At 28.5% G+C, this 27,569-nt stretch overlaps 2 protein-coding genes across 5 annotated transcripts; one reads left to right on the forward strand and one right to left on the reverse strand.

The window, feature by feature from the left end:
* The first annotated feature begins 137 nt into the window (after positions 1–137).
* Positions 138–27,460, forward strand: LOC145188810 (putative E3 ubiquitin-protein ligase HERC4). Of its 4 annotated transcripts, XM_090087299.1 has the most exons (29): positions 138–294; positions 594–734; positions 909–1,062; positions 3,723–3,793; positions 3,972–4,161; positions 4,349–4,380; positions 5,903–5,994; positions 10,079–10,162; positions 13,015–13,386; positions 13,620–13,747; positions 14,137–14,202; positions 14,333–14,435; positions 16,642–16,831; positions 19,775–19,824; positions 19,970–20,032; positions 20,187–20,246; positions 20,476–20,568; positions 20,654–20,743; positions 20,985–21,152; positions 21,443–21,490; positions 21,852–21,947; positions 22,194–22,312; positions 22,449–22,496; positions 22,593–22,659; positions 25,134–25,216; positions 25,425–25,608; positions 25,803–25,905; positions 26,850–26,902; positions 26,982–27,460. In XM_090087299.1, the coding sequence occupies exons 1-29, from the start codon at positions 180–182 to the stop codon at positions 27,141–27,143; spliced, it is 3,225 nt and encodes a 1,074-aa protein (XP_089943425.1). In that variant the 5' UTR covers positions 138–179; the 3' UTR covers positions 27,144–27,460. The 4 variants fall into 4 exon arrangements, 3 of the variants coding, with proteins under 3 accessions (XP_089943425.1, XP_089943426.1, XP_089943427.1); XR_016452469.1 differs by lacking the exons at positions 26,850–26,902; positions 26,982–27,460 and having other exon boundaries at positions 25,102–25,216; positions 25,803–25,898; XM_090087300.1 differs by lacking the exons at positions 138–294; positions 909–1,062 and having other exon boundaries at positions 716–734.
* On the reverse strand, positions 7,849–9,007 carry LOC149888444 (uncharacterized). The gene is made up of 3 exons (XM_090087302.1): positions 8,874–9,007; positions 8,112–8,721; positions 7,849–8,008 (listed from the first exon to the last, which is right to left on the reverse strand). The coding sequence occupies exons 1-3, from the start codon at positions 8,907–8,909 to the stop codon at positions 7,983–7,985; spliced, it is 672 nt and encodes a 223-aa protein (XP_089943428.1). The 5' UTR covers positions 8,910–9,007; the 3' UTR covers positions 7,849–7,982.
* Positions 27,461–27,569: the final 109 nt, after the last annotated feature.

Below are 27,569 nucleotides of genomic sequence, written 5' to 3' on the forward strand. Positions count from 1 at the left end.
AATCTTATATTTATTTGAAATTTTTTTTTTTGTACATAGTAAGATTTATGTAATACAGTTTCTCTATATTTTTACTTACAATATCTTGTTTTTGAATTTCATAATTTTGCATTCTATTTTATTTTTATTTATTTTTATATTTAGAAAGTCATTAAAAATTTGTAAATAAATAAATAAAAATGAGTATATACAGTTGGGGATGTAATGCTTACAATCAACTTGGCTTCAAAAATGTGTTAACAAAAGATGATAATGATCATATTGGTGATGATACTGTAACAGTTCCAACGCAAAGTAAAATTTTAAATTAAAGTTTGTTAAATTGGCAGACATTGCGAGAGACAGATTGTTACTCTTGCTGGTTTCTTTTCTTCAATGGTTTTAAAGTCTTACATTAAGTTCAGTTTTTGCAGTTGTTCAGTGAGTTCTAGTTAGGAAATTAGAACCTAAGATAAATTAAAGTTTTATAGTTCTGTAGTTAGAAATTTTATTAAATCATCATAAGAGATGAACTTAGAATTTTAACTTGGAGTAAATGACATTAAAGTTATGCTTTTAAAGAGTTTTTGACATGTTGTTGCAATTTGTTTTAGTGAAGACATTATCATTGAGTTTTGATAAAATTATATGTGGTTGGAATCACACACTGTTTCTATCAGGGGGGTTAGTTTTTGCTTGTGGTTTGAATGATGATGGACAGCTCGGAATATCTAATGAAAGTATTGAAATTCCAGGTGGGAAAATGTTTTAGTAAAAACCCTTTAAAGTATTTTTCTGATTAATTTCTGAAAAGATAAACAATTGCAAATATTTACAATTGTGTTTAAAATCATTAAATGCATTTAATTTGTCTTTTCTTTTTATTAAAATATCTTAAAAATTTTTAAAAAAAAAACAACTAAATACAGAGCGGATCACAAGTCTTGCAACCATAAAAAGTGGAAGTTGTGGTGATGGTTATAGTATTTTGTTAAATGAGAGAGGCCAGATATACAGTTTTGGGAAAAACCAAAATGGACAGCTTGGCCAATCACATGAAAATGAAGTTTCTTCTGCTCCTAGGTAACATGTTAACAAGTTTTTACAAAAGATTTATAAGAGATTTTTTTGTCTTGACATTTTTATAGTCATTTCTGATATTGAAATGCAGCTGCAAGTAAAATTTTATCTATTTTAAGCTAAATTGGCAGATCTACTTTTCCTATTCATTCTGTTAGGAATTAAACATTTTGACTATCATTGGCATTCTCTCAGCAGTATTTTGACTATCATTGGCATTCTCTCAGCAGTATTTTGACTATCATTGGCATTTTCTCATTGATTACTTTTAAAGATTCTTATTATTGATCAACTATGACAGTTTTGGAAATTTACTGACATTTTATCTGCAAAAAAATGATTTTTTTTTTCTTTTTTAATTTAGTTAAATAATCATGAGTTTTTATGCTCAGGTCTTCTTTACTTCTATATTTTAATCTGCGATCTTTTTTTCTTTCAAGTGTTTATAATTGCAATTAAACCATTTCCTGCTTGTTGCCAATGTTACTAAATCCTAAAATATGCCAGTTCTTTGCATAGGTACAATAAATTGTGTTGGTAGCTTGGCTATTGTCCTATTAGTTGCATCATCAAGTTGAATAGGGAAAACTCAACTCAATGTTCTGGGCAATACATGCAATTTTTATGTTGATTCAGGTTTTGACATAAATCTGTTTGAACTCTAGACATGGTGTTTTTGCCTATCAGTTTGAGACAGACTATTTTGCTTATCAGACTAATATGCTTTGTCAGTTTGAGTTTCTATTGGAACATAAAGAATTTAATGGAAATGTTCCAGGAGAACCAAGAACTAACTGTTAACTCTTGCCTTTTCCAAGAATAATACCTATTATTTCTTTTCAGTCTTAACCTCTTTAGTCACTATTATTGGTTTCCTTTTAGAAATTTGGAAAACACAGAAATTTAAATGGCATGAATATCTATCCAATATTCAAGTCACCCATGAAATACTTCATTTAGACCACTGTTCAATCAATAACTCTTCATCTTCTTTAGATTCAATCAAATGCCTGTAATTTTAGTGAGGGATATCAACATGTTTTTAATATTATCCAATAAATTCTCAAAATATTTTTATATAATTTTCATTTCAGTTGTTGATACCTTTTACTTGGCCTCACTCGATGAATGTTTGGTTGATGAAACTTCTTTAACTGTGTCTTTTTATAACTGTTTTTCAATCAAAGAATATTATTGTAACTTATAATGAAACATGTAAACTTATAAAGTACTTGTACTTTATAAGTTTTTATAATAAATGTATAAACATAGCAATAAATACATAAGTTAAATTGTATATTATACTATAGAATTAACATAAGTTAAATTGTATACTATACAATTTAACTTATGCATTTAAACATTTTAAGTTTTTACAGTTACACGTTAGTAAACTTAATCATTTCTTTAATTACTTCCTTATTTTGGATTTGTAACTAAAACATAGTCAATAGATAAGTTAGGTTATTTATAAAAATTTGTTTTAAAATAGTGAAATGTTTACTTAAACTCTATTTAAAAGTATTTGTATTATATAAGCTGTTTACAACAGTGCTGGTTTATTGTATCATTTACAAGTAAGAAAAAAAAGTAATAATCAGGAAACACTTGCAAAGGTTAAAACATAAATTTGGAATTTAACAGCAATCTGTAAACCAATTTTATCTAAATACTCATTTGTTAGTGATAATATCCAAAATAATATCCTAAAACTTAACTTGCATTAAATCTACATATAATTAGAAATTAAAAGCAATTATTTGAATTTAATTGTAAAAAAAGTATATATATATTTGCAAGTAGAAGTGAGAAAATTCATTTTGAACAAATTGCTTAAAAATTGCTTGAGTTAATTTTCTAACAAAAAGGTATAAAAGTCAAAGGAAAAGTGACAGTTGTATTATCAAATTATGGAATGAAGGTCACAAATTGGAAAGAAAGTTGAGAAGTTAAGAAAAAGTCTGTCATTTTTAAAACTTGATCAAAAAGTGATCAGGGGCATCAATGCAAATCCAGAGTGCTCTGTTCAGGATATCGAAAAAAAAAAGGTGTTTTTAACTCAACAATCCAAAAAGTCAAAAAAAGATATGGATAAAGACATAGGAAGCAGAAATTCCCTGGAAGATCCTAAAAACAATCCAATAAAGGCCAAAAACATGCTTGGAACTACTATAAGAAAATCTTCAAGGAAATTATAATAGAAGAATTATACAATCCCAAAAGGAGCAAAACCTGACATTTTGCTAAAACCAATTAAAACCTAAAAGTTTGGCTCCAAAGTTATGGCTTGATAACCCATCTGTTGGTGTGGTTTCAAAACTCAGCCATTTTTTTATAAATGAAAACATGAACTTTTGTCCCCAAAAAACATGAATTCAGCAAACATGCCACAATTTTGTCCGATTAAAAAGTTTTGGCCAAGCAAAAAATGTGAGCTTGGTTAGAAGGGCAAAATTGTAACAGATAGCAATTAATTCTGCCAATGTTGGAGTGTGAGATCCCAAAATTGTTTCTGTAAATTAAATTAGGCATCTACATTTAATCTCTTATTCTTGATGTAAAAAGTTATGATATAATATCACAACTTAGTATGTAACTGATTAGGACCAATGTTTTTTTTTGAAAACTTAAAATTGAGCTCTTAATACAAATTACATTTTTAGAGTTGTCGGAGATTTACCTGTAATAAGCCAAGTATCTTGTGGAAAGCAACACACACTGGCTTTGTCTAAGGGTGAATTTTTTGTCTTGTATTTGTGGATGATTAATTACATTGTTATAAAATGTGGTTAACAATAATCCTGTTATAAAATTTTTTTTTTACATTGTTGCATATATAAACTTAAAATTTTTTAGTAACCTGTTTTTTCTTCTCTTTGGCAATCTCTATATCTATTGTTTCTGTTTCATAGATGGCCATATATTTAGTTGGGGAAGTAATGAGTTTGGACAAATGGGAATTAACTCAAAGTTTTACAAATACACTTCACCTCATTTAATCAGGGATTTGTCTAATTGTCCAATCATACAAATCTGTGCTGGTGGTAATCACAGCCTTGCACTTACTATATCTGGTACAATATTTGCTTGGGGAAAGAACAGGTTTTAATATATCTTATTGACTTAACTAATGAACAATTAATATTATTTAAATATGTACAGCTTAAAATTTTTGTAGTAATATCGTCAAGTTGAAGGAAGCAAGACTTTCAGCATGATAAAGCATGATAATTGGTGATGTAATGTTGCCTATGGCTTTTATATCTTTTTATTACTTGCTTTTTTATAGCTTTGGCCAACTTGGTTTAGGAGATCATCAAGGTACTTTTTATCTACTATTGTTAAAATATTTGATCTATATTTAATTGATATGTTCTGTTAACCCCATCTGTTCTAAAAGGAAAGCTGAAATGTCCCCATATTTGTGAATAGTCGAAAATTGAATACAGTATTTTAATTGCAAGTTCTTGGCTTTACCTTACTATGTATTTACTTTAATACTGATTTGGTGGTAAACATTTTGAGAGGTTTTCTATCATGAGTCTGAAAAGTCTAGTATTTTACTTTCTACAAAAAAAAGCTACATGTTTTAGCCTGAAAGAGACTTACAGTGGGCAAAATGGTTGTTTTCATGGAGATTTGTTCATAACTTCTTATTGGAGCATGCTCTGGGGTTTTTGATTGTGGGGTTTTTGAAATGCTTTATTTATGACTGAGGAGATAAGTTAAAGAAAAAGCAGAAAAATAATATATTTGACTATAACAAGGTTGTATATGACTTTGCTATACAAAATTTCAAAAATTGCAAAATTTTAATTTTTTTGATTTACATAACTACAAAATATCAAAACACTTGTAATTATGATAACATTGTTTATAATCATACTAACAAACGTAAAATAAGTATCAAAGTAGGTCTAGTTAATTATATTTAACATTTTAAATAAAGCCGTACACAAATATTTTATTGTCTTAAGATAAAAATGTGTATTTTTTTCTTGTGGCAATATCAGTACATCCTCTTTCATCATATAATCTGCCAAATGGTTTGACTTGCATTTCTCATCACAAACAGACAGATAAGATAATATTCACATCCTGTCTATTAAATTTACAATTTAGGAATTTGTTTTCAGAGCCAAGTCTGAATCAAAACATTATTTTCCTGTTGCCTTCAAAGGCTGATTAATCAAGATTACCCTAACCACATTCATTATTATTTAACATCAAGTCCCATGAATGAGCAAGAAGTTGTGGGTTGACCATGATACTTCACCAGAAGACAATGAACATAAAAAGGTAGACTATTAAGAAGAATAAGTTATGTTATGATCAATAAAGAAACACAGTTCAAAAATCGGACACAATTAATTGCCAATAATAACTTGTTCAATTATGTTTCCAAATCAAGTATTTCTAGAATATAATGAAAAATGTTAAACCATAAAAATTACTTGCACATATTGCGTATCATTGGTTAAAATTAGCATATATGGCTGCAATTTTAGTCTACTATAAGTCCCTCATTTTTTAATACTTCAATGTCATTGATGGAAGAGTTTCAGTTGATGATTCCTACTTAAAGATGTAGTGGTCGGTGAGTCACTGAAGCATTCAGTGATGTTTGTAACCATAATGAAAAACCTATTTCTGTTTGATCCTCTATGTTCAAATCTTCTCCAGCTATTTAGAACTAATGAAAACTGATGACTTATAATTTCTGTGAAGATGTCAATTCTTGGATACCAAGTCCAAACAATTCAAGAATTGACATCTTATGTATTTTTAAATTAATAGCATAAAAATAACCATTAGTTGTTTTTTGAATGTTTTTCTCTGTTAGATAGATTGGTTCCCACTGAAATAAAATCTATGTCTGGAAAACATGTTCGATATATTTCTTGTGGAGAAGAACACTCTGTTTTGCTAACTTCTGTAAGAAATTTCACTTTTGCTCACACGTCCCAGGAATCATGAGAAACTGTCACGGAAGACTCCGAAAAAATCCTTTGGAGGGAATGATCCTCACACATTACTGTTCTCAAAAATGCAAAAAATGAAATCTTTTGTGACCAGGCGAGAAAAAAAAAATCAGTTTGAATTTTTTCATTTATTCCTTAAAATCATGAAATGACAACTCTCACTCTTTTTGCATTTTTACAGCATATCTAAACAAGTTCTATTCAAGCACTCTTTAGATATGGATACTAAGAGGAATGTGTACACAATAATCTTTAAAAAGGATTCCTAAATCAAGCCAAACAGAGTATAAACTCTTAATGACTTTAGTCACTCTTGCTGTTGAAGTCAACCATGCATGTTTTGAGCCACTTTGCATACTCTGGATGGTTGTTGGGCCTTTTGCATCTTTCCCAATGATATTTGACGCTGTGATGCAGTGCCTGAGTGGCTTGCTCACTGTATTTGCCAAGTGATTCTTTTTTCAACAGAATAAAATCTTCCACATGGAAGAACACTGCGTGAACTTTTGGGGTGACACTGACCCCTTAGAGAGAAAGGTATGATGCTCTGAAGGCCTGAATCTTTGAAGCAAAGTGAGGATCAAGGGTGCTGCCAAAGCAGGAGGACACTACAGCATCAAACTTTTGAAGAGTGTTGATGATGCCAAAAATATTGAAGGCACAATCCTGTATAAAGAAATGCTCAAATTTAGTAAAGAAAAACAGAAACAAAACACTATACCATGTACTTCTGAAGAGATTAGCATAAAGTAAGTTGTAAAACTTAAAAAGTACCTGCTCAGCCAGTTGCCTCAGCACATCTACATTCCTCAGAAGCTTATGACATTCATTGCCAGCAAACTGGCCACCATGGAAAGGCTGGCTCTTGATGTGCAGTGATCTTGGCCAATCATCAGCTTTTGGCGAAGCCTCTTTCAAGGCCTTGAAGAGGTGATTGACCACACCAAGGAGGAGGTGGAGCTCCATGGGTGCTATGAAGGTGAGGACCATAGAGCTGTCCGGTTTGTTGAAGAGTGGCAAGTGAATGACATTCTTGAACAGTCGTGCTTGTTTTGGATCTTGCCCATATACCTGAAACACAAGAACAATTTTATTTTTCCAATTTTTCTATTAAATTGACATTAATGAAAGAATAAAGGTTAGATCTGGTATCAAGAAACAGTTATTGTTGTTTGAATTGGTAACTGAAATAGTTAAAAATTAAGACTGTTATAAATTTTCCACATAAAGAAGGAATGTAATTTTTACCTGAAAGGCATCAAAGCACTGTCGCAGTGACCCAAATGTCCGAAGGTTCCTTTTTTGAGAGAGTTTTTTGCTTCAACATCACATCAAGTGCAGGGATGTGAGCAGGAATGGGACTGAATGCCAAATACAATATTGGCCAGTTTTAAGTGGTAGGAGAGGAGAAAGTCAACTCCATCAGGATGGATTAAGTCAAGGATCTTCTGAATGTTGGTGTAGTTTTCAGGAACATCTTCAACAATGGCAACCAGAAGCTGGCGCTTGACGCTTGTGTCTTTTGCCACTTGTGAAGCCAGAGTCTTTTTTCGAGGGGGAGATTGTAAGTCTTCAGGTTGTTCAGCTTCTTGAACTCTGAGGCTGATCTTGAGAAAGCCTCCTCCACCATCAATGCCAAGCTTCACGACATGTTCTGAGTAAATTTTCCTTTGGAGCAGCAGCTGATCAAGAAGGTCTGCTAGTTTGATGCAGTGAACAACAACTTGACTTCTTTTTTCAGTTTTGTCAGTGGTGATCTCAATTGTAGATTGGGTAAAGTATTCTGATAAGCTCTTGCCAAGCTCAGCAAACTTTGCGTGAAGGTTTGACTCCAAGACTGGAGCCTGGGAGAAGTGGTTAAGTGTGGACACTTCTTTACAGATTGATTTGACAGCCCCGTGTTGGCTTGAAGTCTCGAGCGCTCAAAATATCAGCTTCAGGCTAGAGATTTTCGGCACTGGATGGACCTAGGATCACAGAGGAATTCTCATTACTAATTTACAAAAATCTCTTAAGTATTTAAACCACGAAAATAATGTAGCAGTACCTATTAAGAACAATAAGTTTTACCTTTCTTCACTCGCAAAGGGCACCCACCAGAGGCTTGAGCCAGCTTCACAGTCCCATGTGGAGAGACTTCCTTGGCAGCAACTACAGATGCTGCAATTTGCTCTCCAACCTTAGGGTCTTCAAGTGCAAGTGCTGTCATATTTTCACTGAAGGAGGCATTGCTGCAGTTGTGTGGCACCCCTCTTCCAATGATTGAAAGGCAGTCTGAGCACCTCCGCTGTGTTGCTTGAGGCTGTGCTGAATTTGAAGACGGTGGGTTGTCCAGAGGATGCTTTTCAAGGAACTTCATCCGCCCTATCTTACAGATAAGACAGTCACATGCTTGCTCTTTTGCAACTGGTCTCATCCTGATAGAGAAGAAGTCAAAGACAGGAGAAATGGTGACAGACTCTCCCCTTGCTTTTTTCCCTAATGCTAGCCTACATGTGTCACAAATGCCTCTGGGCACTCTTGAGTCACTGAAGTCTATAGGTGTTGGAAGGGTTTCTAGCACAACTTGTATCAAGTGGCCTGTCACCTCTCTGACACACTTTCTCATGCAGAGAAAACAAACTGTTTTCCTGCATTCATCATGGGACTTGACTGAATTAGGCATGATCGCAAAGCAGACCTAAAGAAAATCACTACTTTTATGCATACGATTAGGGCTGTCATTGGTGACTAGCAAAAGTTGACATTGAAAATGTATTTAAAAACTAAAAAGAAAATGCGTTATTGGTCAAGAAACACTTTGTCATCATTAGATTTTTACAAAAAATTTACCTTTAAAATGGGATCCGAAGCAGATAAATTTCTCATGCACAGATATGTAGGTATTGCACACTTTATTTTGTCAGTGCTATTTCCCGGAATTCAGAAAAAAAAAATTTGATTAAAAATATAGCACAAAGCAAATATTTAAAGATTGGTCCTTTAGACATATTGGAAAGAACTAACAAGTCCTGTCTAATAAAAAATTACATATCAGGAAATGTTACGGCTTGTTAGAATAGATATAAAACTTTAAAAAGGATTTATATAAATATATTTATATTTTAGTTATTTTTTCTTAGTAAAGATGTTTTTGGTCAAATTCATCTCAGTATTCATATCTAAAGAGTGCTTGAGTAGAACTTGTTTAGATATGCTGTAAAAATGCAAAAAGAGTCAAAGTTGTCAATTCATGATTTTAAGGAATAAATGAAAAAATTCAAACTGATTTTTTTTTCTCGGCCGGTCACAAAAGATTTCATGTTTTGCATTTTTGAGAACAGTAATGTGTGAGGATCATTCCCTCCAAAGGATTTTTTCAGAGTCTTCCGTGACAGTTTCTCATGATTCCCGGGATGTGTGTGCTAATATGAAAATTTTGTGTATCTTTATAGCTATTGTGATTGACAATTATTGCTTTTTTCTTTTTTTGTTTAAGTGGTGCAGTAACTATCAATAGTAATAAACTAAAGTATGAAGCAAGATTGAGTTGCATCAAAAGAGAGAAACATTTCCAATAAAAAAAAAAAAAAGTCTGTTAAATTAAAAGAAAGTTACAAAAAGAAATGTTGTACTTCTATACCTGCTTAACAATGAATACATATTTACACAACAATAAATACAATTTATTTTTATCTCTTATATCAGTTTCTTTCCTATATTTTGATTTTGGTTTTCATATCTTAAACATGATTTTATGAGAATTCTTGGTAAAAATTGAATAAAAAAAAAAGAATTTATTTAAAATGTCTTTTATAAAGGTTTTTTTTAATATATTTTACTTTATTTTTATTGATTTACTATTTTTTGTATAAAAATAATAGATATAAAATATTTTTTTATCAATAAAGAAAAAGGTAAAAAGTGTAAAAGTTGTAAGATAATAAGCAAATAGAAAATCAGAAATCCTGATTGAAATAGATCCTGATTGAGGAGTTGCATCTTCTAGCTATAAAAAAATACTTTTTAAATTTACTTAATTTGTATTGTTTTTGCAGGCTGGGCGTGTTTACACTTTTGGTTGTGGATCATCAGGACAATTAGGTCATAATGAGTTTGATGATCAATGCACTCCAAAAATGGTATGCATTCTTATAATAGCATTCTTCTAACAATATTTTTTAAGTTTTATTGTTTTTGATTATTTAAAAAAAATAGCATGAAAAAAATTATGCTGAAAAAAACTTTAAAATATATTTTTACTAAAATTAGTGTAATTTATAATGCTATTAATTTTTTTTTCTTATACTTACTTTTCTCTTATACTTACTTTTCTAGTTTTTTTGTGTTATATATTTTTCTTATTTTTTTCATTATTGCTATTCCATATGTATTACTATATTTGGATATATATTACTATAATTACATATGTTACTATAATTGCATATATATTGCTGTACATATATACTATTGTAATTGTATATATATATTACTGTATACACTTGTAATCGCATATAAGTCGCTGTAATTGCATATATATTACTGTAATTTCTTACCTGTTAAATCATTATGTACCCTTAATTTTGTTGTACTTTTCTAAATATTCCTTTCTCTTAAAAATGTAGAAAAGTTATTTTGTAAAAGTTACTAATGCTTTTTCTTTTTTTTTAATGATAAAAAATTTATAAAACAATAAATGATAATAGTTTAATGAAGTAATAATAGATTAATGAAGATGACTAATAGATTAATGAATATTGATATGTTGGAAGATAATTTAATGAAATGCTGGAAGATAATTTAATGAAGATTGATATGTTGGATTGTCACCATTCTGTAGAAAAAATCTTATTGATTGATTGCTGGTTGCAATTCAGTAAAAAGAATTTTTTTTTTTAACTAATGGATTTTTTTTTTCAGCAAATGCAATTATTTGACTGTAGTTTAACTTTAACAAATAAAAAAAACAAAAAAACACTTGCATTCAACAGACAAATTAATAACTTTCTTTTCTTTTGAATTTGCATATTAACCCTTTCCACTCCTTTGTAGAGTGTGGTTCGATGTTATATTTCTTACACCAACTCCTATATTGAGACTCAACATTTTAGTAACACAGTTTTTAAAAATAATTTAAATTATCAAATGTATTTTTTTTCTTATAAATACTTAATATATCTCATTCTGAATATTCCAAATACATAAATTAATTTTATATTTTTGAGGTGCTTTTTTATATACCTAACTAAAATAAAAATGCCCCCGGTAAATAGAAAACAGTCGATGATCAACAAATATGAAAGTGATGATGATGAATATATACTTGAAATATACAGTGAACTTCCTTTATTGGAAGATGACACAGATGCTACTCCTGCACCACAATTTTCATTTACTGCTGATGACGATTCTGATGAAGATGTTATTATCAGAATAAGAAAAGTTAGAAGAATTATCAGCAGTGATGATGAGGATACAGATAGCACACAGCAATCTTAAACTTTTCAAGATAATCAAGAATCATGGATAGGTGTTACTGAAAACGATAATTATCATCCCGCAATAGGCTTCTCAGTTGGTGGATAATGTTACTGGACTAAAACTTCCAGCCAGTTGTAAAACACCTTGTGAGTTTTTTGAGTTATTATTCACTCTAACTTTGTTTAAAAAAATAGTGGCAGAAACTAATGCTTATGCTGCAAAAATAAAAAGCAAAAAAACACTAAGCAAATATTCCATTTGGAATCAGAAAGATGTTATTGAGACTGAAATGAGAGCCTTTTTTGGAGTAATCATCAATATGGGTATTGTCAATTTACCAACTTTAGAGTCATATTGGTCTAGATCATTTCACTAGAAAATGATATTTTTTAAAAAAACATTTTCATGAAAACGTTTTCTTCAAATTTTTTGGGCACTACATTTAGAAACCATCGCTTCAGACAATCAAACGATGAGGACAAGGACACAAAGAGTAAGTAGCTATTTAGATTTCTTAAACACAAAGTTTATGGAACACTACACAACTGAAGAAAATTTGAACATTGACGAATCTACTGTTTCTTTCAAAGGAAAAATATAGTTTCTTTTATACAACGCCAAAAAACCAACAAAATAGGGGGTTAGAGTTTATGTGTTGGCCGATTTTGGAAGCAGTTATATATATTCATTTGAGTAGTAACGATATTTAGCACTAAGCATACTTCAGTTTCTCAGTCCACAAGGAGAAGGAGAAGAGCTACAGCTGAAAGAGGCACTGAAGAGGAAATTGACAAGCCGACCATCATCTTAAATTACAATAAAAACATGGGAGGAGTGGATGTCGCAGTCCAAAATGCAACATATTTTATACAAAAAACTTTGAAATGGTGGAGGAAATTATTTTTCTGGTGGCTGGAAACCTCTATTGTTAATTCATATATTATATATAACAATTACACGGCAAGAGAAAACATAAAAAAATAACCCACAGAAAATTTAGAGAAGAGTTATTGATGGCTCTAATTGGAGATTTTTGTGCGCCATTACAAAAACCAGGCTATTGTCCTCAAGTGAAACCATCCAGTGCTTAGATGGAAAAACTCACTTTATTTTTTCACATAAGAAACATAAAGACTGTATAGTGTGTTCTAATCGGAAAATACAGGGAGGGAGAAAAGAGACAACATTCTATTGTGAAACTTGTGATAGGAAGCCTGGTCTCCATCCTGGAGAATGTTTCAAAACCACACACTGAAAACATTTAAGTGAATAATTGCATATTAGTTTGTTAATTTCTTATATTTCTATGTATTTTTATATTCAAGTAATAATAATAAATAATGATAGTAATAGTAATAAAGATTATATATTTTACAAACTTTTGTTTAAATTTTATTGAGACCACTTTTTATGCCTTCTTTGTAAATTAATTAAGGAGTTAGTACTAATTAAAAAAAAAATTAGGAATTCAAAGGATTAAATTAGTCTCTTTTTCGATTTTTTTGTTATGCAGGTTGTTGACCTTATGGGAACAACGGTCACACAGATTGCTTGTGGTCGAAAGCATACTCTTGCTCATGTCATGAAAGGGAATAAACTTTATTCTTTTGGTTTAAATGTCAAAGGGCAATTAGGCCTCGACTCACACCAAAAAACACACACTCCAACATTGACTAAATGGAAGCAAGATCCCTATTTTGAACATAATCTATACAAAAGTAAAAATGAAGAAATAAACAATTGCTATTTTGAAGAAGATTTTGAAGAATACATGGCAGATTTTCAGTCTTGTTTGAAGGATGCAAATGATAATGAAGATGATAAGTTTGTTAAAGAAATATTCTCTGGAGGTCTCCAGTCATTTGCATTAGTTGAAACTATACAGGTATATTTAAAAATTAAGTTGGGTTCATCACTATTCTATTGTTTTCATTTTGTAAAAGCAATTGAAAATTTTTTTTTTATTTCCTATTCTTTTTTAATCTGATTGTTAATTCCAGGTTGTTTGGCCAGGTCTACTCAAATCTAGTTTGTTAATTTTAAAACAAATTTTATAACAAATTATCAAATTATTAAATTTTATAACAAGTTGTTTGCCATAGTACTGTTTTTTTTTAGAGTTGTAATCCTCCTGTATGTCATAGTTTGATCAAACAAGATGCTTTAGTATTTTTAAATCAAAGAATCACTGAAGATATCTTAAGAGATATGAAAGAAGAAGCAAAAAATCAAGAGCTATGTAGAAGGTCAGTGCTTGTTAAGAAAATGTAGTACATTTATAACTGATAGAATTGTTTTTTTGTTTGTTTTTTTTTTAAAAAAAATTTCATCTTTATAAAAAAAAAAAAAAAAGATTTATAATTTGAATGGTTTAACACTGCTGTTAGTGCTTTGCAATCTCTTTTCTTCAAATTACTTTTGCATAAAAAGTTTCTCTTGATGAAAAAGATTTTCCAATGAACTTTAAAAGCCGGCCCCTTTTTTACACTGGGTTCTTATGCCAGCTTAGAAGTAAAAGAAATAAAAAAATAGAAAAGAAAAAAATAGTAAAAGCAAGAGAAACAGGAAAAAGTTAACCTTTTAAAATTTATTCAATATTTCAAAGTTTTCTAAAATTTCTTTTTTTTTTCTTTAGGCATCTAGAAAAACTTGCAATTAATTTTTCAAGTCAGGCCTGTTTAAATGCATCATTTTTAAAGAGGTAAAATTGACAGATTTTTAAAAATAACAAGCTTTTCATGAAAACACAATGAAAAAATTTGCTCTAAAAATGTTGAATTATAGTGTTGAATTATAGTATTATAAAAATCTTTATTTTTCTCCAATTACAGAAAGATCCATGAAACTACCTCGGATAAGCAGCATGGTTTGCAGCTTCTTTTAATTCGATCATCACTTGAAAAACTTTGTTCTGTTAGTGCTGTAAACAAAGTTGTATGTGCAATTACTTTTAGAAAGTATTAAAAAGTATTTTGCTTTTATATTAAAAAAAAAGTTTTTAATTTCTCTATTTGAAAAAAAAAAGTTTTAACATTTATTAAATACACCTTATGAAAATATTATTAATTTAAAAGATTGAAAAGAAAGTAAATAGACCCTCATCAAAGTTCCCAAATAAATTTTTTTTAGCTCCTTAATTTTGCAGTGCTGAATTCTAATCCCATTTTTCATTATTTTTCATTTTTATTGAAATCTCAATGAGATATAAAATGGGTATAAAAATTATTTTGTCTCATGGCTTATTTGAATTGTCCTAAATACAAATTAATAGATATATATACAAATAAACATATCCAATCAATATGTAATCAATATATTTTATGATTATTAACAATTAAGATGAATTATATTATGCCATTTCAATAAGATGTATTGGTTCTGAGAAAAAGTTTGTTGCGTTTTTGCTGATAGATGGTGCTATTGGCAAATAACTTAGGAAACACAGATTGCAGCAGCTCCTTTAAGTGCTCATAGGAAAGGTGACAGTTTGAATATCACTTTGTTTGTTTCAATGTCAAAATTTGTGCAGTGGTTGGAAATTAGTTTGTATTTGAAAACAAAGAAAAGAAATCAAAAATTTCACTTTATTTTGCAATATTATTATGCAAAAATACTTGATCAAAATCTATTGTGCAGAAATGGTTTGCTTGCTTTTGTTTTGGTAATTTTAATGTGAAAGATAACTAATGCTTTGGTTGTCTGATCAGTAAAAAACTGATGAAGTTCTTGAAGAAGTCCAACAACACTGACATCAGCAGTTTCAATAGTAGTTAACCAGGAATGAAAAATGGACACATGACTATTAGAAGCATAAAAGATCATGGATAATGGACGGTGAGTTGTTGCAAGACTGGAAGAGAATCTTCCACCATGAGCTATTTCCAGTTGGTCAGACGATTAATTCTCAACTCTACTGTCTATGATTAGAGAGATTATGCCACACAATTGAAAGAATGGGGCCCAAATTGAATATTAGGAAAAGGGTTGTCTTTCATCATGATTACTGACCACACTCTTTTTTGATAACTCATCAAAAATTTCAAAAGCTTGGGAAATTTTTTTTCATCCACTATGTAGTCCAGGCATAGCACCCTATGATTATCACCTATTCTGATCACTGCAGAATTCTCTTAATGGAATTAAGCAGGTTTTAAAAAAAACCTGTGAAAACCACTTTATTGAGTTCAACCAGAAACCACAAAAATTTTTCACTGATGGTGTCACAGCTATACCCAAAAATGCTGAAATGTTGTCATTAATAATGATTTAGTTTAAGTAAATTCATTTTCACACTATAATAAAACCAGTTGTATTTTACTAAAGAAATGCTGATAGTTTTCCCAGACCCAATATAAGTTGTATAAGAGTTTGAATTGTTTTGTTTGAAATTTTCTTTGAAAAGTATCTGTCACATATCTATAAAAACTCAATTAAATTGAGTTTAGAGATATTTGATAGATCCTTTTTGAATTACTTGTTAGTTAAATAGGAAAATACTTTTGGTTAGGTTCATTGAATGAATCTTCTCATCAATAAAGATGTTTGATACTTTGGATTTTTGATTTGAGATTTTTACATACTGAAGTAACATTTCTTTTTTTAAAAGGTTTTAGGGAAAAACGGAAATAGTGTTTAGAATTCAAATGAGTTGAAGAGGACCTAAAACTCTCATTTTGCTAGAGAAAGTCTGTGATGAACAAAAATGGGGATGAACAAAAAATGGGGATATTTTTCAAATTCAGCATTAACAAAGTTAAATTATCTCTTTTGTCAATAAAACAAAAATACCAATAATAATCTTTACAAATTGAAAGTTGAAAAAACAAAATATTAAGTATGGCATAAGAATTATTTTAACATAAACAAGATTTTATTGGATTTTCTATAATTACAGCCTTATAAACTAATCCTTATACAAGTATATCATATATACAAACACATATAATAAAATCATTATATTATACAATTACATCAAAAAGGGTTATATTTAAAAATGCAGTAAAGTATTTATTTCCCCAAATTAGGGAACTTATTGTTACTATTAAGTGTTAGAAAAAGTTTGTGTTTTATTATCATGTGAATTTTTTATTTTTGTTGAATTTTTTTAATCTTTTGTTTTATATATACATTTTTGCTACAGTTAATACGAGCAATCAGATCAAGCCTAATTTGTTCATTAAATTCATCACCAAGAAATGTTGAGGCTATGCGAGTATTTTTAATAATCCCTGAGTTGCCTTTCTTTTCTGATCCTGGTGAATTGTGGGATGTTTTAATACCATTTGCAAATTCATTACTTTCCCTGCCAAAAATTTCACAATCAGTTTTAGGTGAGCTTTTGTGTTTATTTGTGACTAAATTCTTTTAATTGATCTGTTTTTATGTTAAGTAAAATCAGGTTTGGTGGCCAAAAACCCTCCCAAAAATCTAAGAGCAAAAACCCAACTTGCTGGGTTTTTGCTCTTAGATTCAGAACTAGCTGGAAAAGTGTGCAACTGCCTTAAAAACCTTGCAAAATTTGCAGGTAATTTTTAGGACTTTGAATCCTTCATTTCTATAATTCTCCACCAATTTTCTGCTGGTGTTGTGCTTTTTACACTATCATTGAATAAATATGTAGGAAAAAAATTGGCATCTTTTAGTTTAAATGCATAGTAGCCAGGCATAAATTCAGGATAGATTTTGTTCAACCATTCCTCAACTTCTTCTTGACTTCTATTCATTGTTCTTCCAAATTAAAAATTGAATATATTATTATATAAGTAAGGGTATAAGAATATCATTATATAAGTAAGGGTATAAGAATATCATTATGTAAGTAAGGGTATAAGAAAATCATTATATAAGTAAAGGTATAAGATTATATAATTAAGGGTATAAGAATATCATTATGTAAGTAAGGGTATAAGAATAGTAAATGTAAATGTAAGCTTTACCAACAGGTAAAATTTATATTTTATAAAAATTAAATTTTATAAAAACTAAATTTTTTGTTATTTGTTTAAATTGGATCACATGCAATATTTTAATTGTAACATCTGCCTGAAACTACAGTAAACACAATAATTTAATTTATAAATATGTAAATAAAATTAATGGTGTTAAGGTATCAGAAGCATGTAGTTTAATATATTTACTATCATCAAATTTAATGCATCCAGCAACTAAATAAACTAAGTTATTAACCTTATATAATGCATCACCGACAATTTTCAGTTGTGCTTGTAAATTTATTGCTTCTCTCTGTATTGATGGATTGTCAATTAATCTTCCAATTGAAGAATCAATGGACTCCATATGCTCACCTCTAATGTCAACATACATGGAGTGATTAGATATGTATTTCTTTATACAATCTAATTGGGAGTTACAGTAAGTATCATTGGGTAGCTTTGCAAGTCAATATGGTATCAATTCAACTAATTTCTTTGTCGATATCAGCCCAAGCTTCTTGGAGCATGATCTTTAGCTATTCTTTTCTTTTTAGACATTGTGTGCCACATTTTTCATCCAGAATAGCCCAGAGATGTTCAATTGGATTGAGATCTGGACCGGCCATTCAAGTAACTCGATTTGCTTTTGGATAAAAAACTCTTTTGGTTTCTTTAACATATGTTTAGGGTCATTGTCTTGTTGGAAGATTAAATGTTTTCCCAATCTCAGTTTTTTAGTTAAAGCCAGAAGATTTTTATTGGGAATGTTAACATAAACCTCAGAGTCCATAATTCCATCAATTAAATCCAGTTTTCATGTTCCGTTCCAAGCCATCGATCCCCATACCATAACATTGCCTCCACTAAATTTTACTGTGCCTCGAATACAACTGAGTGTGAATGCTTCACCTTTTTTTCTCCATACTTGTTGAGCTCCATCGGACTTCACATAATTAAATTTTGACTCATCTGTCCACAAAACTTTCCTCCAGAATGATACCGGCATATTTACATATTTTTTAGCAAATGCAAGTCTTCGTTTCAATGGATTTTTGAAAGGAATGGTTTCTTGCTTGGAACTCTTGCTTTGAATTCACTTTCTTTTGATTGATTTCGAATAGTACATGAGCTCACTTGTAACCAAAATCTTTCTCAAGGAGGCTTGACACTTTTGGTGCTGATAAAAAGCGGTTTTTTTGCACCATCTTGACAATTTGCTGATCTATTCTTGATGTTCTTTTACACTTAACTCCAAATCTTGGCTGATTTTGCACACATCCAAACATATTATACCTTTTAATCAGATTGCTGATGGTTCCTAATGCTATTCCAGTTGCTTTATTTATTGACCTAAATGTTTTACCTTGCTTGAATAAGTCAATAACCAAATTGCACTGAGCTTGGGACCATTCCTTAATTTTAACTCCCATACTTGATGATATCAATGGTAAATCAAATGAATTTTAAAAAGTATCAGTCAATTATTAAAAATTACTTGTTGTAAAACAATATTTCTAAAACAATTGATTTAAAACTTTTTTTAATCAATTTCAAAACTTGTTTACAAAACAACATGTTCGGATAATTATTTTTCATTGAAGTTTTAACACTCCTTTGGGAATCGTTAAATTTTAGCAATGCTAGTTAATTACTGTTGATTAATTTTTTGCTATACAAAATCGTGATTAAATTTGCTTTTAGAATAATTATAAAAGTATTTATCTTTAAATACTAAAGTTATCTTACACTCACATCTTAATTGAAACTTTCTTTTGCAATTTTGATTACATCATTAGCAGCCTGAGTGCAATAATCTGTTATTTTTGAATGGCTTCCACTATTAATTGCAGAAATGAGGTAGGGTTTGCTTCCATTATGAATACTATGAGCAATTTTAGGATCATTACTGACCATTCTCCAACCATCTTGAATTAGGGTAACAGCACAATCATCAGCAAGATCATTTTTTATTGAATTGATTCTTTAATTACCTTTCTTAAGAGTTCTGAAGATATTTCTTTTCTATTTAGTGGCTCATAAAATTTTAAAATAATATTTCTATTTCAAATTCTTTTTATATTCGAAAAAAAATAGAAATCTAATTGTTAATTAAGCTATTTTATAAGACAATGCAACTGTAGAAATAAAAAAAAACTTTTAAATAACTTTTAATTGATCTAACTTTGTTACTGAAGATTGGTACCAAACCTGATATTTGTACAAAACCTGACAATTGTACCAAACCTGAGATTTTGTTTTAGCAAAAACCCAATAGGGTTGGGTCTTTGGGTTTAATTTTAATTTTAATAGATATATTTTTTTTTTGATGTATTTTATTAGTTGAGTGGTGGTCATCTCTTCCTGCATCTTTTTTTGAGAGGCTTGTACAGGTTCTTCTATTGGTCTACTTTTTTGTTTTATCTTATATTTTTCATCATTGTTTTGCTATGTTTGTTTTTTTTTTCCTTTTTTTTTCTTTGTCTATTTGTGATTCAAATCGTGAAGCGAAGTTTTAAAAGATTCTCTTACATTTAGACCTTCAAGAAATCTGTTGTGCAACTCTATGATAAAAAGTTTCTACCAACTTTAAGCCAGACAGTTTGTTTTTTTTTTTTAAATAAGTTTAAGTTGTTGTATTTAGAAATTAAATAAGAAAATTTAAAAAAATTTTTTTTATTTAATTTCTAAAAATAATTAAATAAAAAAATTTTTATTATTTTTTATTTTTATTTTTTACATTTTTTATTTAAAGGTTTTTATTTTGCATGCTGCTATAAAAAGTTGCATGATGGTTTTAGAGAAGCTAAACCAGGTATAAATTTGAGTATTTGGAAAGATTTTATTTTAAAATGTTTAATTTTTTAAAACTTTAGTAAAGTTCAAAAGAAAAAAAAGTTAAACTTATCATTAAAAGAATATGTTGAACTCTTAAAGAACTTCAGCTTAAAAAGTATAATTATCTCTGTTGACATAGCTGAATGTAATTTATAATCAATGTTTTTGATTTTTCCATAAAACAAAAAATCTACTGCTTTTATTAGATAAACGAGTCTGAAAGTAAAATTCCTTTCAATGCATTTTATATTGAGGATATTAGTAGCAAGATAGCTATACCAGATGACTGCTTAGATCCTGTAAGTATTTTTGATAATCCATATTTAATTTTCTTTTTTCACAAAGATCCTATCTGAGGTTTTTAATTTACACTGAATCTTCTAGGACATATTGGTATTTTATCAATACCCATTTATATTGGATGTCAAAACAAAAGTGTTTCTTCTGATGAAAGAGGCTGACATTCAAAAAAATGTAAAGTATTTATATAATTGTGTGCATGCATACATACATACATACATACATACATACATACATACATACATACATACATACATACATACATACATACATACATACATACATACATACATACATACATACATACATACATACATACATACATACATACATACATACATACATACATACATACATACATACATTGGTATTAAAAGAATTATTTGTGTTAATATGTTGCAACATCTTTATGCAGTTAGTTATGACTCAGTTGCATCAATGCAACCTTGCTACTTTGTGCAGAGGTGAAATCAATTCACTGAATCCCATACTTCTACTGGATATCAGAAGATCACATATTGTGGAAGATACTCTCAGTCAAATACTCTCTTTATCACCAATTGAATTAAAAAAGCCTCTCAAGGTGCATTTTTTAATCATTTTTTTATGTTGAATTTGAAATGTTTATTTTATTGTTGCTAATATTTTATGACTTTAATTTATTGTTGTACTAATAATACTTCTAATAACATTTTTAAAAAATCCACAAGTTTTGATGATTTGGATGTTGATTGGATATCCACATGGAGAGTTTTTTTTTAAAGTCATCATATAAAATCACTGACTTAATAAAAACAATAAAAAAAAAACAACAATAAAAGCTGTTGTATTATTTTTAAAAACTACCAATTTCACTCAATTTCCAATTTCAAGGTTCGGTTTTCTGACGAAGAAGCTGAAGATGCAGGAGGTGTTAAAAAAGTAATTTTTTTTTTTTTCTATGATTAATTTTTCTTTGAATGATTAAATTTTCTTTGTTACAAAGTATTGTTTAAAGTATATTAATTAAAAATATATAACAAAATATATAACATTTACTTTATGCCTTTTAACGATAGAGAAATTTTATTATTATTATTGTTATTATTATTATTATTATTATTATTATTATTATTATTATTATTATTATTATTATTATTATTATTATTATTATTATTATTATTATTATTATTATTATTATTATTATTATTATTATTATTATCATTATTATTAATTATTGTCATTGATTTTGTTGTCATTGATTTTGTTATCATTATTAATTATAAGTATTGTTTTAATACAGGAGTTTTTTTTGCTCCTTATGAAAGAAATTCTTGACCCAAAATATGGGATGTTTGATTTTTATGAAGAATCTCAAGTGGTTTGGTTTAAACGAAAGGTATATTTCTTTTCCATGTTGTTTAAATATTTCATTAACATTAACATGTTTGTAAATGTTAGTTATTAATCTACTGTAGTTTTTAAATATTTAGCTAAATAAAAAAAATTGTTAAGTAATCATAAACTGTATAAAATAAAAAACATTGTTAAGCAATCAAACTGAAAAAAAGAATTTGTTTTTTGTTTTTTACTACTTTTTGTATTGAAAGTGTTTTTTGTATGAATAAAGTTTTCTTATTCAAAGTCCTTTGAAGGTGCAGAAATGTACATGTTCGTTGGAATGATCTGTGGTTTGGCAATCTACAACTCAACCATGATAGATTTTCCTTTTCCCCTCTGTCTTTATAAAAAGTTATTAAAAAAGTACACAGTTTTTTTACTTAATCATTTTAATCAATAGCATGTTCAATAATCAGGATGATAAAGATCATGGTTGAATATGATGGCTATTAGGACAATCTTGATGATATATATAGTTATATTATTTTAAATAATTTAGGAAAGTCAACCTGGATGATTTTCGGGGTATTCAGTATGAGGTTGCCAAGTATGCAATTACCATGTTTTAAATAGTTTTTATTTCATTTTTTTTGTTTTTTTAAAGCATATTTTTGTAACTATAGATATCATTTTCTTTTGTAAGAAATCTTCAATATTTACTTGATTATGATGGAGAAGATTTCAAAGATATTTTTGACATGAACTTTCAGGTCAGTTTAGCTCTGCTTTGTGATGTGTTAACTTTTTTTATTCGAAGCAGGCACACAGTGATGAAAAACCTTTTTGAAGCTGTATTTGTATACTCTTGTTAAATAGTTTTTATTAACTAAATATTTATAAAAGAAAATTAATGATAAATTTTCATTAATAATTTTCTTTTAGAGATTTGATAATAGTTAACAATATAGATTTTAACAGAAGAGTAGTATGTTAAAGTTATTATAAGCTTATGCTAACTATCAACAAAGTTTGCTCTTGTTTTGAGAGATATAAACTTCAATTGATTATACATACATACATACATACATACATACATACATACATACATACATACATACATACATACATACATACATACATACATACATACATACATACATACATACATACATACATACATACATACATACATACATACATACATACATACATACATACATACATACATACATACATACATACATACATACATACATACATACATACATACATACATACATACATACATACATACATACATACATACATACATACATACATACATACATACATACATACATACATACATACATACATACATACATACATACATACATACATACATACATACATACATACATACATACATACATACATACATACATACATACATACATACATACATACATACATTACATACATACATACATACATACATACATACATACATACATACATACATACATACATACATTACATACATACATACATACATACATACATACATACATTACATACATACATACATACATACATACATTACATACATACATACATACATACATACATACATACATACATACATACATACATACATACATACATACATACATACATACATACATACATACATACATACATACATACATACATACATACATACATACATACATACATACATACATACATACATACATACATACATACATACATACATACATACATACATACATACATACATACATACATACATACATACATACATACATACATACATTACATACATACATACATACATACATACATACATACATACATACATACATTACATACATACATACATACATACATACATACATTACATACATACATACATACATACATACATTACATACATACATACATACATACATACATACATACATACATACATACATACATACATACATACATTACATACATACATACATACATACATACATACATACATACATACATACATACATACATACATACATACATACATACATACATACATACATACATACATACATACATACATACATACATACATACATACATACATACATACATACATACATACATACATACATACATACATACATACATACATACATACATACATACATACATACATACATACATACATACATACATACATACATACATACATACATACATACATACATACATACATACATACATACATACATACATACATACATACATACATACATACATACATACATACATACATACATACATACATACATACATACATACATACATACATACATACATACATACATACATACATACATACATACATACATACATACATACATACATACATACATACATACATACATACATACATACATACATACATACATACATACATACATACATACATACATACATACATACATACATACATACATACATACATACATACATACATACATACATACATACATACATACATACATACATACATACATACATACATACATACATACATACATACATACATACATACATACATACATACATACATACATACATACATACATACATACATACATACATACATACATACATACATACATACATACATACATACATACATACATACATACATACATACATACATACATACATACATACATACATACATACATACATACATACATACATACATACATACATACATACATACATACATACATTACATACATACATACATACATACATACATACATACATACATACATACATACATACATACATACATACATACATACATACATACATACATACATACATACATACATTACATACATACATACATACATACATACATACATACATACATACATACATACATACATACATACATACATACATACATACATACATTATTGAATAATTATTGAAAAAGTACCTAAGTGGTTTGATTACCATCTTGGTCTAGTTTTTATCCACTAGTTTAGATTTTTGTGATATAAAATATAAAATGGAAGATGTTTCTGATAAATATAAAATGGAAGGTGTTTCTGATAAATATAAAATGGAAGGTGATTCTAATAAATATAAAATGGAAGGTGTTTCTGATAAATATAAAATGGAAGGTGTTTCTGATAAATATTTAGAGTTTTGTTGGAGAAATCTTTTCTTTCTGAAGGTCATTGAAGAATCATTTGGGGAATTAATAAAAGTTAACTTGGTTCCTAATGGTGATTCTATACCAATAACTCTTGAGAACAGGTTTAATTTTGTCTTTTTTTTTTTTTTTTTAATTAATATCAAAGTTGTTAATAAAATGTTGTGTTTAGTTGTTATTTTTCATGGGATAAAAATAAATGAATTTCTGATAAAAATTTGTGATTAAAAATGATTGTTAAAAGATCTCTACATCAGTTGTGTGTTTTAGATTAAATTTCAATTATTGGTTTGATTGTATGTTTACATTCAGGGAAATGTATGTAAATGCCTACATTGACTACATGATCAACTCTTCAGTAGAAAAACAATTTCAAGCATTTGCTGATGGTTTTTTTAAAGTTTGTGATGGTAATGTTTTAAATTTTTTTCACCCTCAAGAACTTATGAATATGATGGTTGGTTGTCAAGACTATGATTGCAATGAACTGGAAAGGGTAATCTCCATCATTTTAATCTCTGTCATTCAATTCTTTAATTATAGTAATCTCCATCATTCTATTCTTTAATCATTGTATTATCTAGTAACAAAAAAAAAATGAAAGAAAAATGATTCTTCAATTATTTAATTTGGTTTTTCATTATAAATATTTTTGAAAATATGTATACCAATTCCTAAAACATTTTGCAGGTTGCTGAGTATAAAGGCGAGTATTACAGACAACATCCAGTGATAGAAAATTTCTGGAAAGTTTTTTATGAGTTTCCTCGGGATACAAAAAAGAAATTCTTAGGTACATTTTTAGTTTGCTACACTACTTAGAGTGATAATTGAACTTCAATTTCTTATTTCCTGTTCAGTTTTTACCAGTTTCTCATAATCTGTTTCAAACAACTTGTTTCTAAACACAAGAAACAGCATTCTTATTTTTTTTATTTTTTTTTTTCTGACAGATTGTGGGTAATCACATTTTTTTTTTTTTTTTTTGACAGAATGTTGGTAATTACATTTTTTTTAACAGAATGTTGGCATTTGAAGTATCTCATGTACAGTATTTGAACAGGAGTTTTTTGTGAATTTTCAAATTTATTTGTCTTTGTCTTTAAGTCATAAAAGGAGAATGTAATATGACAGACAATTTATAAAAGAGAATGTAATATGACAGACAATTTATAAAAGAGAATGTAATATGACAGACAATTTATAAAAGAGAATGTATTATGACAGACAATTTATAAAAGAGAATGTAATATGACAGACAATTTATAAACATCGTAGATAATTTAGTTCATCAGGAGCCAGAAACCTTTTGTACAAAATATTTAGAAAAAGTTTTGTCTTAAACTTGTAAAAAATTTTACCAAATCAAAATCAAATCAAAAAAATACATTTATTTTTATCAAATATATCATCTGCCAAAATTGAATTTTTATATTTTAGTTGATTACAACCAAAAACTATAATACGAGCGTATATTAATTGTTGTAGCCAACTGCTTCCATAGCTTTAAGAATAGTTGTGCGAAGTAAACTGTCTTCTGGGATTAATTTTATCAAGATCAGGTTTTTGCTTATTAGAAACAGGAATGTCCTACTGAGAATTTCATAAGCTCATTCAACGACCTAACAGCTGTTTAGGTTGATCATGGGTGAACACGAAAAACATATTGTTAACTAACAGACTTCTGACGCGTTTCTGTTTAAAGATCATTTCCGAGCAAACTTTTTTTTCTTCTAGCTTTTCTAACAGGCAGTGACAAAGTCTCAATATTCGGAATCAGAAATATGAAAGTAAGTTTCTTTTTTTATTGTTTGCTTTATTAGTTTTAAATTTCCACTTTTATAAGAACCGTGTTTTTTCTTGTTTTAGTTTGTCATTCAGTCCGTTGCAGGGGGTGATAATGGAGACCACTTGCCAGTAGCCCACACTTGCTTCAATCTGCTTGATCTACCTAAATATCCTACGTACGAAATTATGAAAAAAAAACTAAACCAGGCTGTTGAAAATTACGAAGGGTTTGGATTAGTATAACCTTTTCGTCTGATAAAAAAAACATAAATTTTATGATTTTTCTTTTTTCTTTTTTTTTTTTTTCGACATTTTTGTTTCGTTTTCTTTTGTTAATTTTTTTCCTTAATTAAATTTCCAGGCTCTTCTTATTTAGTACTTGTTTAGACTTTTAATATTAATCCATCTGTTTTTCTAATTCTGTGCCTTATTCCTAACCGTGTATGTCAGAAATTCACAATGATTTTTATAAGTTTTTTTTCTTCATATGATTGTTAAAGGTTTTGTTTAAATAGTTTTTGTAATATTTCAAATAGACATCAAACCTTTTTTTTTTTAAAGTAGTCCTCATTGTCTTTAAATAAAAACACAGTTATGCCACGTACCTTTCCTGTTCAAAGGTGTCTTAATATTGATACTATTTTTTCGCGTTATAATTAAATAAAAAGT

Source organism: Hydra viridissima, unplaced genomic scaffold (genome assembly GCF_058129835.1).
Source record: "Hydra viridissima isolate aposymbiotic clone 2 unplaced genomic scaffold, HvirCarnegie_v1 scaffold_5, whole genome shotgun sequence".
In the NCBI taxonomy this organism is placed as follows: Eukaryota; Metazoa; Cnidaria; class Hydrozoa; order Anthoathecata; family Hydridae; genus Hydra; species Hydra viridissima.

What these genes read in the sequence shown, in the direction of transcription:
- LOC145188810 (XM_090087299.1), top strand. Translation starts at nt 180, where the DNA reads ATGAGTATATACAGTTGGGGATGTAATGCTTACAATCAACTTGGCTTC. An exon ending in CATTAGTTGAAACTATACAG is followed by an intron (nt 13,387 to 13,619) that starts GTATATTTAAAA and finishes GTTTTTTTTTAG; the next exon opens with AGTTGTAATCCTCCTGTATG. An exon ending in ATTGCAATGAACTGGAAAGG is followed by an intron (nt 25,609 to 25,802) that starts GTAATCTCCATC and finishes AACATTTTGCAG; the next exon opens with GTTGCTGAGTATAAAGGCGA.
- LOC149888444 (XM_090087302.1), bottom strand. Translation starts at nt 8,909, where the DNA reads ATGAGAAATTTATCTGCTTCGGATCCCATTTTAAAG. An exon ending in CTTCGGATCCCATTTTAAAG is followed by an intron (nt 8,722 to 8,873) that starts GTAAATTTTTTG and finishes GATTTTCTTTAG; the next exon opens with GTCTGCTTTGCGATCATGCC. An exon ending in CCCTTTGCGAGTGAAGAAAG is followed by an intron (nt 8,009 to 8,111) that starts GTAAAACTTATT and finishes CTGTGATCCTAG; the next exon opens with GTCCATCCAGTGCCGAAAAT.